This window comes from Monosiga brevicollis, genomic scaffold (genome assembly GCF_000002865.3).
Source record: "Monosiga brevicollis MX1 MONBRscaffold_2 genomic scaffold, whole genome shotgun sequence".
Taxonomy (NCBI): Eukaryota; class Choanoflagellata; order Craspedida; family Salpingoecidae; genus Monosiga; species Monosiga brevicollis.
In genome coordinates this window covers 2,510,764-2,527,644 of record NW_001865039.1, presented here as the reverse complement: position 1 = coordinate 2,527,644, position 16,881 = coordinate 2,510,764, and the positions used below count along the sequence as shown (strand labels likewise).

The window sequence follows — 16,881 nt, the reverse complement described above, 5'->3', positions numbered from 1 at the left end:
TAGCAATCACAACCGCAAGATCAGCGGCCTTGGTGGGATCGGCGCGCGCCTCGGTAAGGGCCTCGCGCTCTTCTTCAGATACGGCTGTGGGCATGGTCTGGCCAGACTCCAGAGCCATGATAAGAGAGTCCAGCTTGCTGGGATGCGAGAGTGTGCACACACCAACCGCTTCGAGGCGACAAGAGGCCCGCAAGAAGCGGAAGGTAGGCCAGGCGGGGGGTGGGGCTACCAGTCCCACGTGGCAGCCAGCCGGCACGCGAGGTACAAATTTGCCGCCCGGGATTGGCCAAGGCGCGAAAGGACGCTGAGCCACGCGCACCTGTTGAGTCTCCAGTGGTGAGGCTTTCGGGGCTGCATTGGTAGTTTGCACACTGGAGTCGAAGCGGAAGAGCAGGGCGTTGCGCAGGGTGTTACGCTCCAACTCAGCCTCGGTCAGGGCTGATTGCTCCACGGCAGCGCGGTAATGAGTTCGAAGTGTGGCCAAATCCATAGGAGGGATGATGGCGACATCACGCCACTCCCGACCGCGAGGGTCAGGGATGATGGGATAGTCAGCGGGATAGTACTGTTGCAAGTCGGAGGTCATGAGAGCAGCCAGCTGCGGCGGCAACAACTGAGACGAAGCGGGTGGCAGGACTGCCAAAAGCTGCTCAAACGGCAGGACGGGCTCGCTAGCAGAAAAGCCAATGTCTGAACAGGTGTCCAGGTGGGCCAAGACCAAGGAAGGGAGAGGAGCTGCGTAAAAAGGATACATCCAAGTCCAGGAGGCCACGCCTTGCTGGAAATAGTAGTGCAGAGTCCAGTGCAGGCCGCGCAAATATTCACGGACAACCTTGCGCGAATCAAATGGATGTTCATCCTTGCCGTCATGAAAGGCTTTGAACTTGACTTGCAGATACGAATCAGAGTCGACAATGCGCTCCATGCCGCGATGGTGGGCTGTCTTGGCTTGCTCCTCTGCTGCTGCTTCGGCTTCCTGCTCACCCTGGTTGGTGGGGGCTGTTGTCTCGGTCGATGTCTCGCCGCCAACTTGAGCGGATGCGAGCTGAACGTCTCCCATCTTCTTCAGCAACCCCTTTAGCTTGTCGGTGGGCGTAGCCGAAGTAGAAGTAGCCTGCGAAAACTCGCACGAGGAAAAGAAAACCCTTTATGAAGAGACAAAAGGCTTGCTGCTTTTGATCGAGTCCTGTGTTAATCCCAGCAGATATGCACAGACATTGCCAACAATGCTCACCTCTGAAGCGGGAGCTTTGGCTCCCTTCACAAGGCTCAGCAAGCGGGCCGAAGCGCTTTGCGCCTCGGCCTCGGCCTGCTCTTGCGTGGGGGACGTGGGATGCGGGTCTGGCTGGGTAGCTTGAGCCGCCTGAGCTGCCTCGCGCTGGGCAGCGGCCGCTGCCTGGGGGCGGTGTTTGCGCATGTATTCCTTGTGTTGTTGCTGCAACCGCTCAAAGACGGCGTCCTCGCGCTGCACAAACTGACCAAAGACCTTTGCACCCCAAAGAAGATATCGCGTGCAATGAGATCACAGCCCATGAATCGAAGGTTGAAAGGATATGATGAAGCCAGATCGGGGCGCGTGGGAGGATTTCGGCTTGGAATACGAGCAACGTACCTCGCGCAAAAAAGCTGCATTGACGGACGGGTCGGCTGCATTAATGAGATAATCACAGCCCGCATCCGGGTTGCGCGCTGCGCGATAAGCATTGAAGATGGCGTCTAATCCCCCGTCATCCAAGTCCGATGTGGGCAGGCAAGGTAAAAAGTCATTGCCCAAGAAGAATCTGCAACATCAGAATTATACGACCGTCAAGGTGAGCAAGACAGAAGAGTGCAAAACGCAAGCCGTCGTGGATGGCGTAGACGTTGTGGGCGAGCTGAGGTGCAGGTGACCATACGTAAGAAAGATAAAGTCGTCGATCAGTCGCTCCAGGTGGTCACGCTCCGCTTGCACCATCTCAACCAAGGAAGCAGCATCGCCCGCGAGCCGATCGGGAAGGGAAGGGCGAATCTGCAGAAGGCTCAGCTCCTTTTCAATATATTCGCGAAGAAGGCCCACATGCAAAAGCTGCCGCTCGTCGGTTTGCTGAAAGCTGCTCTCCCTCAGGTCTTGATCGTTCAGGACCTGCGTTGTGTAACCTGCATGTGAGAGGGCGAGTGCCTCGTGCTTGTGAGTCCATGAACATGCAACTCACGTTTTTACTGTTGAAAGAGCGGCGAACAGTATTTTCGCGCAAAATGGCAAAGTGGGGTTCGTGCGTGGCCAGGGCCAGCATGATCAGATCGGCATCCAAGCTGCGTGTCAGAAAGCACAGCAGAAGCGGTTTTGCGTGAGCATAGGGTAACATCTGAAAGTTTGTGCCAAGGAGGGTGTTCTCGTCAGACATGACAGTCGCTTTGGCCGTAAAGTGGCCAAACAAACTTACCCATGAAGGCAATGCCGAGTATTTGGGTCATAAGCTGGCTGCGACTTGAGTGAACGAATAAAGTCCATAATCTTATGCTCGCCCTCGCCGGGAACCTGGGCAGCCATGGTGAGATATCGTGATGTTGCACGAGGAACATCATATCATGAATGAGTTGGAAGCAATGCATTGAAGACACACGATCGGTAGTACCTGGTGACCGCTCAACACCACCTCGACCTTGCGCCAATCGTCATCCTCTTCCAGCTGACATGCGAATGCGACGCAGGAACAGACGAGGCGAGCCAATTTGATGGTCATGAACACGCGCAAGAAAAAAGAGGCACCGCGCCACGCAGGAAGCACATTGCTAAAGGCACCTTGCGCTGGATGAAATAAACGAGGTGGCGCTGGAGAAGGTCCATAAATTCCTGCAAGCATGACATACATTAGACATTGCCGCTGCACGAGTTTCCATGCAGTGGATACACAAGGCGATTTGGAGTGTTGTTTCCCGAACATTTAGCCCGCCGATTCGGCGCATAGTCCTGACGTACCGTGCCCGGGGTGATGCAATTGCTGTCAAAATGTTCCTCGGGCATGGGTGGGGCCACGACGGCCGTGATTTGCTGGGCGGCCTCGCTGTCCTCTTGATCCTGCTTCGGCTGCATCCGCACAGCAATGGTTTGCGCCGAGAAAGTCCACAGAAGATGAGCCAGGACTAACCATCCCGAGTTGATGTCCACAAGCGCACGCATGGCCGCACACAGTAGGCGTGGACAGGGCGAGGGCTCGCCGAGCAGGCCAGTAAACGCACCCGAGTAGCTTTGAACCGGCGCTGGCGTTGCTGTTGCATCTTGGCGCGCGGTGCCTACGGAGCATGAAGTGAGGACTATCAAAGGATCTGGTCGTTCATTCCATCGGGCTGGCTTGTGTGGGGTTTCGAGTCAGCATCACGTACAACGCCATCGATGGCAATGTAGAGGAGACGCTGGGGACGGATAATGTCGAAGAGCGTCTGGATCTCGTGAAAAATTGCCATCATCATGTCCTGAGCTCAGGGAAAACGGAATCATGGGCATAAGGACGGACAACCGGGGCAACCGCGGTGAAGCGAGAAGGGGTCTACAAGTGCAGGCATGAGCTGTGCACATCTACACATGCCCTGGCGTGAGTTGCACTGACTTGAGACGACTTGCGCACATCGCCCTCGTTGCCATGAGTGCAGTTGTGCACAATGCCGTTAAAATCGAGATAGAAATTGTCAAACTCCGGCATGGGATGCTCCTCCGTCCCACGCAGAATGGCTGGGTACCGCTCCACCAGCAGCTTGAACAGCCGGGGTACACCCATCCTGTCGGTCTGGTCTGTCTGCCCCACCCCAAAAAAAAAAAAAAAAAAATGAACAGAACACACACACACACACACACACACACACACACACACACACACACACACACACACACACACACACACACACACAAATTTGACGAAAGAGGGTTACGGAAAAAGAGGGTGGTCGTCTCGATTTCGATCCACGCGTGTGCAGACAAAGACAGATGGATGCACATGGGTCCGGTGTGGCCGTGACAACAGTAGAGAGCTCAGGCAGCGCATTTCGGATGGCTGTCAGTGTGTGTGGTGTTGGCGTTGGTGTTGGATGGTCTGGGTATTTGTGTCTGAAGGAAGACATATTCAATTGTCATTATTGCAATTCAAACCTACAAGCACACGCACGACGCTATCAAGACAGTTGCTCCACATGCTTGCGCGTGGTACAAAGACAAAAAAGGATGAAAGCGGCTATCACAAGTCACGACTCGGGGCGGACGGAAAAGAAGACACAGAGTAGGGGTTCATGCAGAAAATCGTTTATGCTTTAGTGGCTTTGGCTGCCTCAGCGCGCTCGGCCTTGCGTGTCTCGTAGCGCTTGAGTCCGAGCTCGAAGCGTGCGCGCTGAGAATCGGTCCGAGGCTCAAAGGCTGGAACGTCCTGCACGCGGTAGCTCCGGTCCAGGCTAACAAAGGTGAAGATGGAAGTCGCAGCCAAGGATTTGGTTTCCTTGTTCAAGGACTGCGCATACACGTTCACCTCCACATCCATGGACCTATGGGCGAGTCAAAAGGCCGAGCGGAGAGTGGCGGGCATGGACATGCATGTGCATAGACACGTTGAGTCGTAATGCGGCGCTATCAAACTCCAAGCAAAGTGCAACAAGGGCGCTGGCCCTCTGCAAAAAGTTGTGTCATAGAGGTCCAAAGAATTTACACGCACCGTTTGCTAGTGAAGACGGGGCGCGCTGCAATCTCAAGCAAGTCGCCGTTGTACAGGGGAAGCATAAAGTCAACAGCCTCGAGAGATGCAGTCACAGCGTTGGAGCGGCAGTGACGGACTGAGACGACACCAGCTGCTGTGTCCACTGTTTGTATTTGTATGTTCAAAGGGGGCAATTGGATCAGCCACACGCGTGAGCAAAGTCAGCTGGAAACGGAAGGGTGGCGTAAAATAGGTCACGAGAACGAGAACATACTCAGCTTGAGGACAGCACCGGCTTGTGCGACACCATTCGCATGGCAATCGCTGGGATGCAGGACGTGAATCAGAGTGGCATCACCCTCCTCAACGGGATGCTGGCTCGCGATGGTGTCACGATCATCGCCTGGGGTCGAAAGGAACAATGCCAGAGGTGAGCAAACACTCTCCCTCGGATGAACGTCTGTGGTGCTCCGTGCTGGATAGCCGGTTTGAAACGAGACTTGTCAGGTGGGCGATGATGGCACGTACGAGATTGCTTTTGCTTCTCATAGCGGGCAAGACCGGCTTGCATTTCGGCCTCGGAAGCGTATTTCATCCGAGGGACGGCCATGACAGGATCCTTCTCAAGGTCGCGGCTACCGGGCATGTTTTTACGAGGATCCTGGCCAAACGAGTCCAGAAGTCGCGACACGGCGTTGCCACCGTTGCGAAACTCCTTGGACACGTACCAAGCACGAGCTCGGTTGGTTGTGCGCTTCTGTCCCGTCATGACGTTCTCGGCCACGACATTGACCTCAACCTCAATCGAGTGGGGTGAGGTGTGCGTCACTTGCGCTGTCACCTCAGCAATCTCACCAATAAACCTGCGAACGAGGAAATTGGCAAAGAAAAACAATGAGATGAGACAATGACAATGGCATGTGCTTCTTTTTCCCTTGAAGGCAACAGAAAGGGAGGGAAAGGAGGAGGCCTACATGGGCTTGAGAAAGTCCACTTTCTCAATGCGGGCCAGTGAAGCACAAGCAGGCTTGGCATCCTTGGTGTGCTTTTGATTCATGTATCGGGTTGCGGCAGTCCAACCAGCCTGATCAAGCAAAAGGAGGCATTAATGCAGCGATAGGAGACGGGCTAGGTGCGCTGGGCCATGGACGCACGCACGACCAGCACCACCAACAAGGCTGGCTTGACGGCGGAGCCCTTGCGAGGCAGCGGACACAGCAGGGCTCGGATCACTCACCTCGTCCACCATGGAGAGGATGGTGCCACCGTGAACGTTGCCAGCTGGGTTGGCAGCATCAGGGAGCATGGCCCGACTGACGGCAGCGGTGGAGGGTGGCTGGCCTTGGTCAAACGGCTGATCACTGGCTGCTTGGGTGGAGGCGAGGGCTTCGGCATTGTTCTTGGGCAGATGAGCTTTCTCGGCCTGAGTTTGGTCGAGGCAGGCAGCGCCCACGGCAGATGTAACGGCAGCAGCCATGAGGGCGCGGCGGTAGTTCGTGGGCTTGGAGTTGGTGCGGTTGGCGTTGACGTCTGAGTTTGAGGACAACGAATGGGTGGGACGGGCCAAGAGGTGGCGAGGGCGAAAATGGCGCAGTGTCGGCCGAACAGCGAGGGAGAAAATGCCCATGGCTGCGGTGATGTCGAGAACAAAAATACAGAACCAGAAGCAAGATGTGCTTTCCAGGAGTCCCCGCAGGTGCCGCGCAAGTGGAGCTCACGATGATTTGGGACAACGATGCAGGTTAATGAACAAGCCTGGGTTTCGATTACACAACACTCGGGTGAGTGCAGCTGTGCATTGCCAAGCCATAGATAGCACGAGACAACAAAAGGTGTGCTGGCAAACACACAGCACCCGCTCGTTCTTTTACCCCTTCCCCAACCAGCTCCTGCATGCATCACCGCCAACAGCAACGCGCGCCACAGCTCCGTCATGCGCCGGCAGGCGCCTGCGCGAGCACCTGATGGGCAGCCAACCAGCCACTTGGGCGCTACACGAACTTGACGAACCTTGATGAGAGGAGAGGGAAAATGTCAGAAATCACGTGCAAGCACCTGGTGTTGTTGGGAGTCCAAAAGGTGTGTGTGTAAGTGTGTGTGTGTGTGTGTGTGTGTGTGTGTGTGTGTGTGTGTGTGTGTGCTGCACCCAGGACTCGACGGCCTTCAGACCTGGTAGCAGTGTGGGGAGGAGTGGATCCATAACATCCATGCCTGGTTGTCGCCGGTACCCCTCTGTGATTATTTGGGGTAAATGTCAGTGGAGGCTGCAGGCATGAGCCAGCACGTGAAAACTGATCAACGACCTAGCCTAGACTGATATGGGGTGCCTCAAGAGGCTCTCTTTCAAGAGCTTATGTCTGGATTCTGTTGATGCCCAGAAGTTGGTCCTGGATGACGGTTGTGTAGGAGTGGGGCACAGGACGGATCGATTGGAAAAGCAGGATGACCACCATCCGTCCAAGGCACATAACCCAACTCACCAAAAAGAAAAAGAAGAAAAAAATCAGAAAAACAAAAAAAGGGAAAACAAAATGGAAAGGTCTGGCTAACGGATAACACAAAGGCATTCAAGTAACCATATAGCTGCAAGTGAAGACAGGCCAACAGGGAACAGACAAGCTCAATACCATCGAGAGCCTACGCCGACCTAGGCGGCGCGAATCAACGAATACAAAACACTTGACGTGCCGAGAACAGGATGGCCAGACGTGGCCCCAGTCATCCAGGCAGGTCGATGGGTCAATGTCAAGACATTAGCGATCAGAGCGGCCATGCGCTTTCAAAGCGGCCCGAGTCGAGGCAGCCAGAGGATATTAGGCTCTCACCCATATCATGTTACAAGTGGGAGACCAAGCCCAGCGACCGGACGTCATCAATCTCAGACCTCAACAGCCGACACCGCCATGCACAACCCAGCGCTTAATCAAGTGTGTTTCAGCGCTTAGACAGGTAGTTTGCCGGCGCCCTGTATGACGGCAAGCCAACGCGTGCCCATAAAATACATATGAGCTACCCCCCGCCTTGCAAGCGCGCCCTAGCCAACCCCCGTCATGTTTCAATGCCAGGCATGCGCAACGTACCAGCCTTCTTGACCCTGGGCATTGCGGCAAAACCACCACTCAGTAGCCTTCTCTAGAACCGTGACTTTTTCTCGTGGGCGGAGACTCAGTTCCCCCTCACCATCGGCGTTGTAGGCCGTGTCCAAGACCAGAAACTCGTCGTCCCTCAAGTTACTGGATGCCTCATTGGAACCTGGCCGTGATGGCTTGGCGGGCATCGAGGGTTTGGACGGCTTGGACGGCTTCGCCGGCTTGGCCGGTGCACCAGGCTGGCTGTCAGAATTAGACCCCGTCAGGTCCAAGTAGTCGGCAGGAGCCCACCCCTCGCTCTTGTCCGCCTTGATGACAAACCACCAGCCAGTGGCTGCCTCCTCCTCCACAGTCACAATTTCGCCTATTGAATCACACCACAGTTAGACGACAGGTCAGACACAATTTGATACACAACAAGTCGGGTAAGAAGAATGAGTTGGTTCCCGTTCACAACCATCAACAACCATCACCAACTGTGTGCAACAAGACATACCAGCCTTGAGAGAAATCGACTCGCCCGGTTGGCCCTCAAAGTCCGACTTTGCACGCGCCTTTTTAGCATTGCTTGCAGGACTAGCCGCAACAGCAACACCAACGCTGCTGGCCGGATCAGGGCGGCCAGGTCGTGCTGGCTTGGCTGGCACCTTGTTTGCGGCGGGTTCCGGGCGGCCAGGCAGGCTCGGTTTGGGCTTGACCCCGCTCATGGTGGGCCGTGCAGGCTTGGAAGGTGTATCAGGGGTGCTGGGCTTGGCCGGCTTGACCGGTGCAGGCTTGGAAGATGCATCAGGGGTGCTGGGCTTGGCCGGCTTGACCGGCTTGGCGGGCTTGGTGCCACCCGACATGGTGGGTCGCAGTGGTAAGGTAGGGGGTGTAGCCCCGTCAGATTTTGGACCAGACGAGCGAGCAGGCGTCGCGAGTTTGCTGGGTGTCGCAGGCTTGCCAGGTGTCGCAGGTTTGGTGGGCTTTAAAGGCTTGGAGGCTGTGCCTGTGGCCATGGTGCTTGCTCGCTGCGCCAGCGCTGCGGCAATGGCTCCCACACCTGCAGAAGATTGGGGTGCAACGGATGGCCGCGTGTCCACCTTGCGAGGAACGGTGGGCCCAACACCGGCGCCGGATGTGGCCGTGGCCTTGACTCCGTTTTCCTCTTGCAAGGCATCAGCCGGCGCCCAGCCTTCGCGGCCCGCGTACTTGACGTAGTACCACCCGGTCTCTGACTTTTCCAACAGCTCAACACGGGCGCCCGCGGGTAACGCAATGCCGCTGTCATCCTGCTTGTCGCACTTGCGAGTACATGTATAAATTGTGACTGCATCATTGCCGCTGTTCGTAGATGCGGCATTTCTCTTGGGCAAGGCCGGCTGCAAAAGAAAGACGAGAGGCTGTGCATGAGTTCTGGCGCACGGCCGTAACTAGAGATCTGCACGAAACAAGGGCGGCAAGCTGCAGGTATGACGGACCACGGCCGGTTTGGCGGGCTTGGTACCCGAATTTTGTGCAGCGATCTGACGAGCACGTTCAATTTCTGCAAACGGTCCCTTGCTGTGAATTGAAACAGGACGGCGAATGGACTCCTGCGCTCCGTCGTAGGAAACAACCGGAAAATTCCATACCAGCGGGATTTGTGAGACACGAGGTACATGGACACACAATGCCACTGGGTGATCAAGTGATTGCGAAAGCCTCATAACCAAAAGCAAAAGGCATACCCGGCGCGGCGGGGGCTCCTTCTCATTCCTGAGCTGCGGGGCTGGAGGCTTGGCGGGGGGTACAACACCGCCATTGGTTGCTGCAGTGGAGCTGGCCGGGGTGCTCTTGAGGGTTGTCGGCCCTGCATTCGAGTTCTGCAACTCGACAAATGAATGTGGCAGTGGTGTGAGGCATATGGTCAAGTCAGAAAAGAGAGGAACAGCAGAAAAAAAAAAAAAAAAAAAAAAAGGGGGACGTCACTGACATACCTCGATACGTTTCAGGAAGGTACCTGGTGTCCAGCCTACTTTGCCCTGGTATTCCACCTGCCACCAACCATCCAACTTCTTTTCGAGCACACGAACAACGACGCCCTTTTCGTAGCCAATTTCATCGTCACTTGAAGCAGCGTATGCGGCCGTAGTGATGTATTTCTCGTCTAGCCACCACCAAGAGCCGAGGTGGGTCCAGGATCACGGCAGGGGGGCGGATGGAAACGCGACACAGATGAATGATTGGCAGGCATCAGTTCGGTCCGCCTTGCCAACGGTCATCAGCCTACCACGCTTTGGGACTGCGTCACTGTGTTTCTCTTCTTTATCTGGATCTGAAGACGGCAAGCCGACCACCACACCGAGGCGTGAGAAGCAAGAAAGGTTGTTCGCCTCGGGGTCAGAGCAAATCGGATAGCGAGGTGTGTGTAAAGGGGGGTTAAGAACGCATGAAGATGGAGAGGAGAGGCAACTCACCATCAAGAGGCTCCAAGAAGGTTGCGGGAACCCAACCTTGCGAGGCTGAATCGTTGCTCACAAACCACCAACCTGCAGCATGTGGGCAGCAAGGTAGCGTAGCGTGAGCGGGGCAGGTCTGGGAGAGAAAAGGCGTGAGAAGGCGGCCCGCACCATTGTCATTCTTCTCCACAACTTCAAAGATGTCTCCCGTTTTGAAGGAGAGCTCTTTGCGATCTTGCTTTGTATAGTCGGCCACGGCGCGGTACTGGTCCAAGACCATCACTGGCAAAAGAGCACGAGAGCCCGGAGCGCATGGCGAAGGTGGGTTGAGTGTATATCGCGATGGAACTTGACCGGGCCAACAACGAGATATGGACGACATGGTACAAACCATCACCGACGCTAATTTCGCGCTCCTCCTTGCCAGAGTCATCTGACTTTGAAAGCTTCTTGAAGATGCCGGTTGGACGACGTTCGCGCTCTTGCTCGGAGGGGGGAGCGATGTCCGTATTGGTCGCCTCAAAGAGCTCCAGTGCCAGGTCACAGCGAGACAACTCGGCAGGCAGGGAAATGAGCACCTGATGGGTAGGAATTGAGTGTGTGCAGACGTGAGCATCAGGAACACAGCAGGGGAGCCGACGAAGGACAAGGCATGTGGCTGGCAGATGGGAAAGGGAGCAATCATGCCGCCAAACGGAAACGGCTGGGGAACTGTTACGCTCACCTTAAGATACTCATCAATGGGCTTGGCGCGGGATTGAGCAACCTTGTGTGTGTGGCTACGACCAAAGATCTTCTTGCCTATTGAAGTCGTGGACAGTCGAGCAGAAACGGGTGGAGGCGATGGCGCTTGTTAGCCCTTGAGTTTCTTTGATCGTCTGAATTTTTTTTCCTTTCTTTTTTTTTTTTTTTTTCCACATGTGTAGACCCAATACTTGGGGGGGGATTCTCGAACCGGGCAAGAATGGGATGATGCGCTCTTCGCCAGTGGCGCCAGCAGCTTCGGGAAATCGGTCCAGCAGGGATGTCTGCATCACGGATGAAATGGCATCGGAAGAGTGAACAGCGACCAAGTGGCAGGTAGAATGATAGCAGAGGTGGAAGAAACATTGAGCGGCTGGTCGGGTGGTGGACATGACAGAAGACTCACATGGAACTCGAAGAGCTGACTGTAACGGCGATAAATGGTGACCTCTGAACCATCAGACCAGACCACAGTGATGACATACACCTGTACATTCAGCAAGGGCAGGCTGGCTGTGAGAGATGGTGTGCCAGTCCTGTAGCCGTATTTGCAGTTACAGTAGAGTTGAACATGAGAGGAGAGCAAGACAGGTGGAAAGAATGACCGCCCGTACATAATGCTTGGAAGGGGCTCGACGCCGCTGGTAGTCGATCACCGTGACGTTCTTAACAAACTTGGCCATGTCTCTGGTTCCACTGGGGCGACGGGGCTGGACAGGAGTTGCAGTGGGAAAGAAAGTTTATTTCGACGCGCACAATGGCGCGAAATGAAGTCTACCAGAGGTGGTGGGTCACCAATGGCCGCTTTCTCCGCCGCCGCCTCTTGTGGCTGGTGCGCCGTTTGCTGATGTTGCAGCCGATGTGCGCACTCCACAAAGACCCAACGACCGCTATCCGTCAGGCGACAAGTGTTCGAGAACGTATTTGGTGATGAAGCAGGACACACAAGTCAACAGCGAGTGACGGAGAGACCGACCAAGCATGCACCCAGAACAGAACCAGGGCCCAGCGCAGAGGGGGCGGGAGGGCGGAGCAGCACCAGCAGCAGCACCAGCAGCAGCAGTAGCCAGCTCGGATCCAGTCAATCAAAACACCACACACAAACACAAAGAGAAAAAGAAGGACGATTTGGTGCTACCAGTTGACATTGTAGACCACCCAGAATTGTCAGACCCTTTTCGGGGGTCAAATTGTGTATGATGGATATTTCTTCCTCACTAGCTGAAAGTCAAGGGCCAAAGAACCCCTTGCCAGTCAGGCACAGTCATGGTGGTGGTGATACAAAAGCCAAGAAGCCGCAACCCTCCAAACTTTCCGCACACACACACACACACACACCACACACACACACACGCCGGTGTGGTCTGTCAAACAAAAGATTCTCTCTTCTCTCTCTCTCTCTCTCTGCTCTTCTCTCTCTCTGCGCGTTGTGCTCTCTCTGCATCTTTTTTTCATTCGGCCCGTACCGTCATCATGGCGCCTCCCAGTGCTTCTTGCTGCACGGCTCTCCAGGGTGCCCTCGTGACGTCCTTCCTCATCTTCATCGGTGTCGGTACGTGGCAGTCACCTCTGACCCGGGAATGCGACAGGAAAATGAAACAAATAAAGAAAGACTTGAGCTGGCCGCTGCCCTTTGTGGTCCATGTGCGAGTGTCTGCGTGTGCTGTGTCTTCGTTATGAGCTTGGAAGTGCGGGAACTCTTCCTGTCAAAACGGCAGCTTCACCATTCTCCCCTCGATCAGCTTTGGCTGCTGGTATCGCTGGCTTCTCTCTTCTCACCTTGCTGACCGCTCCTTGCCTGGCGCCGCGTGACTTTGTGCCCGTGTCCACAGCAACATGGATGACCATCACCAGCCAAGGTTATCGCTTCACCATTGACGACTTTTTGGGCACAACGTCCCCTTACATGTGGGCAGCGCTTGGCATTGCCATTTCCATCTCCATCTCCGTGGTTGGTGCGGCCTGGGGTATCTTTATCACCGGCGCCAGCATTCTCGGCGGTGGTGTCATGGCCCCTCGCATCAAGACCAAGAACCTGATTAGGTCTGTAATCTGGAGGGCTGGCCACGCCTCACCTAGACCACACCCCCGGCTCAAGGAACTCAAGCACCAGCACAAGCCCTCACGTCCACCCGCCTTCATACACATGTACATGACCAGACACCAAACCCCTTCATGTCATGCCCTCACTAAGATTTGTCTGCTCGGCCGCCCCCGGTCCATAGCATTATTTTCTGCGAGGCCGTTGCCATTTACGGTATTATCATGGCCATTGTCTTCACTAACGCTTTCAAGGTCAGGCCCATACGCCCTGGCTCGAGTACATCCTACCATATCAAACCCAGTGCTGTGCACACAATATGTCGTCACGCATGCAGCATCTCCAATCAGCAAAGGTGAACCTTCTGTTCCTCTCACCCTTTGACATGTTCGCCGACTACATCTTGATAGGAGTTTACCATCTTTAGCGACATCTTTGAATTCTCCGGTGACATTTCCATCAAGGATGCCTCAACTGGCTACGCGCTCTTTGCTGGCGGTATCACCACTGGCTTCTGCAACCTGGTCTGCGGCGTGTGTGTCGGCATTGTTGGCTCGGGTGCCGCGCTCGCCGATGCCCAGAATGGTGCTCTTTTCGTCAAGATTCTGATTGTGGAGATTTTCGGCAGTGCCATTGGTCTTTTTGGCATTATCATCGCCATTATCCAGACCCAGGGCAAGCAGTTTGGCAAGGAGTAAATGCTACATCATGACTCCTCTGCCCGTTTCAATTTTTTTTTTTTTTTTTTGGCTCTTTCTTGGGCATCCGCCGGCCGGGCCGGGGCCGGCCCTTTTTGCTCTCGCCTCTTCCTCCCCTTTGATTGATATCTTGCCCCGCCTGTGCATTTGGGGAGGACAAATGCCTGTTATGCACCAGCCCGTTGGGAATTTGAACGAGATTCTGCCACTCCCTCGTGGCCCCCTGTTTCATGTTTGCCCTTGTCATTGAACCCCTCCCGTCCTTTCTCTTAGCTCAATAGTTATGGCGTGGTAGTGTGGAGCAGCGTCCTTTTGTTTGCTCTGTTGTACTGTTTCTCTGCCTTTCGCTCGTTCACTGCCACACGGGCACTTTTTCAGCGTGCACTGCGCCGACCGGGCTTGGATACAAACACATACTCCCACTTGAGCCACTTGGCAAGTTGTGTTTTGTGTTCTTCCCTTCTTAACCCTCGTGTTTCTCCAAATTGACCCCAATCCGATTTCTGGTTCCTCCCATCCCCCCCTTCAACCTGTCGGAAATTTGAATAGGCTGTCACCAGGTGAAAAAGCAAAAGAAGCATCAATCATGAAGGCAAAAAAAAGAACAAGTCAAAGGGTCAAAGTGTATGAGGAGCACAAATCCGAGGTGGGCTCAAAAGATACAGCACAATACAACAACAGGGGACTGTCGTGTCCAGTCTTGCCCGAGGGACTGACGGGCCCCTTTCTGATCATGAGCTCGTGCGTTCTACGCATCGCGTGGATCATGTGCTCGAGGCCGCACCATGTTTGCCTCCAACGCAATCAGGACATCCTCAATCGGTTCCTCTGCATCTACCTCGGCGGCATTTGGATAGAGATCACGCAACTCATCGGCGAACGCCTGCCATTCACCCAATTTTCGTTGCACGTTTGTCTCCGTGTCACGAGGATGCTGCACTAAACGAGGCACGGCCTCCTCTGGAGGTGGCGCCAAGGCCAGATGATAATGCTTGCCCGTGCTGGTATCAATGCGCCGCTGGGTCAGGCGAAAGAGCGACGTGGCTGGACGCAACTGCAGCAGCATCACGCGTGCGGGCCGGAAACCAGCCGCATGCAAGCCCTCGCCCTGTTTACACGCAGCCAGCAAAAGTGCGGCATCTTGTGAGCTTTCTGGATGTAAACTCAAGTGGAAAAGGCAGGAAGAAAGCAGGGAGCAAAGCGAACAAGCCGAGCGAAACTCTCTTCCGAACGCAGTGCATAGTAGTGGTGGGGGTGTCCGTACAAAACAAAATCTCACCTGCGCACGATTTTGAGGAAAGCCGTCCAGAATCCAACCACGGGAGATGCAGTCCTGCTCCCAAAGACGCTCAGTCACAACTTTGGTGAGGAGTTGATCTGGAATCATGACACCGCGGTCCAGGTAGGGCTTGATAGCAGCCGCCAGGCGACCACCGGCTGCGACGGCTGAACGTAGCAGACGCTCTGGTTGCACATGCACTGCACCATACAAGCGAGCCAGCTGGGCTCCAAGTGCCGTCTTACCCGAGCCCGGTGGACCCAGTAATGCCATGCGCGGGATAATGGGCGCATTTGACTGGCGTTTGGTGCGCAACACGTCCCAGACATACTGCCAGACATCGGCCGGCGGTTGGTCGACATTGACAGTACAACACACACCCTCAAAAGCCCGACGCAGCCCATCGGCGCGACGACGGTACTCCTTGAGACGAGTCGCCATGGTCGTGTCATTCGCCCCTTCATCCTTGACCACCTGCACACCTGCCGGCGGTGGGTCGTAGATTTCATGATACACGGCTCCCGTGCGAGGGTCTGTGCGCTTGCCCGGGTAGCGCGCCATTAACACAGAGTCGGGGGCATCCAGCTGAAGGAAGTGCGAGCACAGAACCCCTGTGCAAATAGTGATCCATCGCCATAAAGCATGGATTGAGATGGCCGTGTGCATGTTTCGGGCCGCTCCCTGCCCCCTCCCACAGAGCCATCTCCACAACGTACCCGACATTTGCAGCGAGAGGGCCTCGGGGCGGCTGCCAGGGTAGTTGACCAGCACCCAGCCGCGCTCTTGGCAGTCAGTACGCTGCAAGCGCTCCAGCAAGACCTTTTGAATCACACTGGGCCGCACACGCGTTTACCCGAGGCGCGGGCATCTTTGATATGTGAGCCCGTCTATGGATCGTTTGGGGTGAGCAGGGATTGATGAGGATGACACCTACGATGCGCAACGACCTGATATTCCATGATGTGCGGTGTCGGTATCTCTTACCTCGCTGCCACTGCTCTCTTCCTCGTTCAGCAAGGAGTCCACGGTCAGGTAGACCAGTTGCAGCTTCTCTGCCAGTTGGCGTGCAAGTGTGGTGCAGCCAGCCGCCGGCGGGCCGCACACAATGATGCGAAAGACTGCACCAGACACGTTTTCAGTTTGAGCAAGAGCAAGTGGACAGAGCAGCAGCTGGTAAGACAATAAGCAGATCTGAGCGCCGGTGCGTACCCTTGGCTCGTGAGAGGCGTTCGCGCAGAAACACCAAAGGATCATCGGGCTGCTCCACCAACAGCTGTTGCAGGAGCTCCTGCACGCACCGAGAACCTCGGTTAGAGAATGTACGCCCCCATGGCCAAACAGGCCGTTGTAGCGAGAAAAAAAAAACCGCATGGCACCGGTCATTCCAAGTGGCCGACCTCGAGCATGGGAAAAACATTGTGGTGCTCGGCATATGAGGCAAAGTCAGGGGAAACCTGCATCCGCCGTTTGGGATCCACTACATGACATGAAGCACAGTGCGCACCCAGCAGGACCCCGGACAAGTGCAATGTGAGCTGTGCGCGCCACGCGACCAGATGGATTGATTCCTGCCGAGTTTTCCGACCGACAACGCACTTGTGCCGCTGCTTCGACGCTTCGAGCTGAATAATACAATAGAGGCGGCCTGGCTCGGGCGCAGCAGGAAGGAGTTAAGAAGCACAGGGGCCGATATAGGCACCCAACTGCCCTCAACAAAAACCCCCTTGGCAGCCTCTTCTGTCGTTCAACGAATGCTCGGCGCACACCTCGCCCCAAGAAGCAGACCACTTCCAACCGAGATCAAGCGAGCAAAGTGCAAAAAACTCGCGGTTGTGTGTGTGTGTGTGTGTGTGTGTGTGTGTGTGTGTGTGTGTGTGTGCATTCCTCTCTCTCTCTCTCTCTCTCTCTCTCTCTCTCTCTCTCTCTCTCTCTCTCTCTCTCTCTCTCTCTCT

General features: G+C 55.3%; 5 protein-coding genes across 5 annotated transcripts; 1 reads left to right on the top strand and 4 right to left on the bottom strand.

Moving 5' to 3' along the window:
* Positions 1-2,030: 2,030 nt before the first annotated feature.
* On the bottom strand, positions 2,031-3,755 carry MONBRDRAFT_13375 (uncharacterized protein; the record flags this gene model as incomplete). The annotated part of the gene is made up of 8 exons (XM_001742309.1): positions 2,031-2,292; positions 2,424-2,518; positions 2,616-2,669; positions 2,783-2,833; positions 2,960-3,049; positions 3,220-3,273; positions 3,364-3,458; positions 3,584-3,755. The coding sequence occupies 8 exons, from the start codon at positions 3,753-3,755 to the stop codon at positions 2,031-2,033; spliced, it is 873 nt and encodes a 290-aa protein (XP_001742361.1).
* A 549-nt stretch (positions 3,756-4,304) lies between these two features.
* Positions 4,305-5,991, bottom strand: MONBRDRAFT_1579 (uncharacterized protein; the record flags this gene model as incomplete). The annotated part of the gene is made up of 7 exons (XM_001742308.1): positions 4,305-4,509; positions 4,677-4,821; positions 4,933-5,061; positions 5,154-5,277; positions 5,350-5,521; positions 5,633-5,742; positions 5,896-5,991. Coding segments are annotated over 7 exons (981 nt in total), but the record flags the coding sequence as incomplete, so codon positions are not given.
* Positions 5,992-9,693: 3,702 nt separating this feature from the next.
* MONBRDRAFT_17272 (uncharacterized protein) lies at positions 9,694-12,000 on the bottom strand (the record flags this gene model as incomplete). Its single annotated transcript, XM_001742307.1, has 8 exons — positions 11,526-12,000; positions 11,318-11,398; positions 11,123-11,195; positions 10,892-10,968; positions 10,640-10,745; positions 10,339-10,515; positions 10,156-10,257; positions 9,694-9,875 (listed from the first exon to the last, which is right to left on the bottom strand). The coding sequence occupies exons 1-8, from the start codon at positions 11,592-11,594 to the stop codon at positions 9,694-9,696; spliced, it is 867 nt and encodes a 288-aa protein (XP_001742359.1). The 5' UTR covers positions 11,595-12,000.
* A 372-nt stretch (positions 12,001-12,372) lies between these two features.
* MONBRDRAFT_17271 (uncharacterized protein) lies at positions 12,373-13,650 on the top strand (the record flags this gene model as incomplete). Its single annotated transcript, XM_001742753.1, has 4 exons — positions 12,373-12,463; positions 12,744-12,954; positions 13,137-13,206; positions 13,363-13,650. Exons 1-4 carry the CDS (start codon positions 12,385-12,387, stop codon positions 13,648-13,650), a joined length of 648 nt encoding a protein of 215 aa, XP_001742805.1. The 5' UTR covers positions 12,373-12,384.
* Positions 13,651-13,700: 50 nt separating this feature from the next.
* Positions 13,701-16,389, bottom strand: MONBRDRAFT_30971 (uncharacterized protein; the record flags this gene model as incomplete). The annotated part of the gene is made up of 8 exons (XM_001742306.1): positions 13,701-14,180; positions 14,435-14,758; positions 14,930-15,540; positions 15,646-15,727; positions 15,763-15,816; positions 15,914-16,047; positions 16,139-16,217; positions 16,327-16,389. The coding sequence occupies 8 exons, from the start codon at positions 16,387-16,389 to the stop codon at positions 14,025-14,027; spliced, it is 1,503 nt and encodes a 500-aa protein (XP_001742358.1). The 3' UTR covers positions 13,701-14,024.
* Between the last annotated feature and the right edge of the window lie 492 nt (positions 16,390-16,881).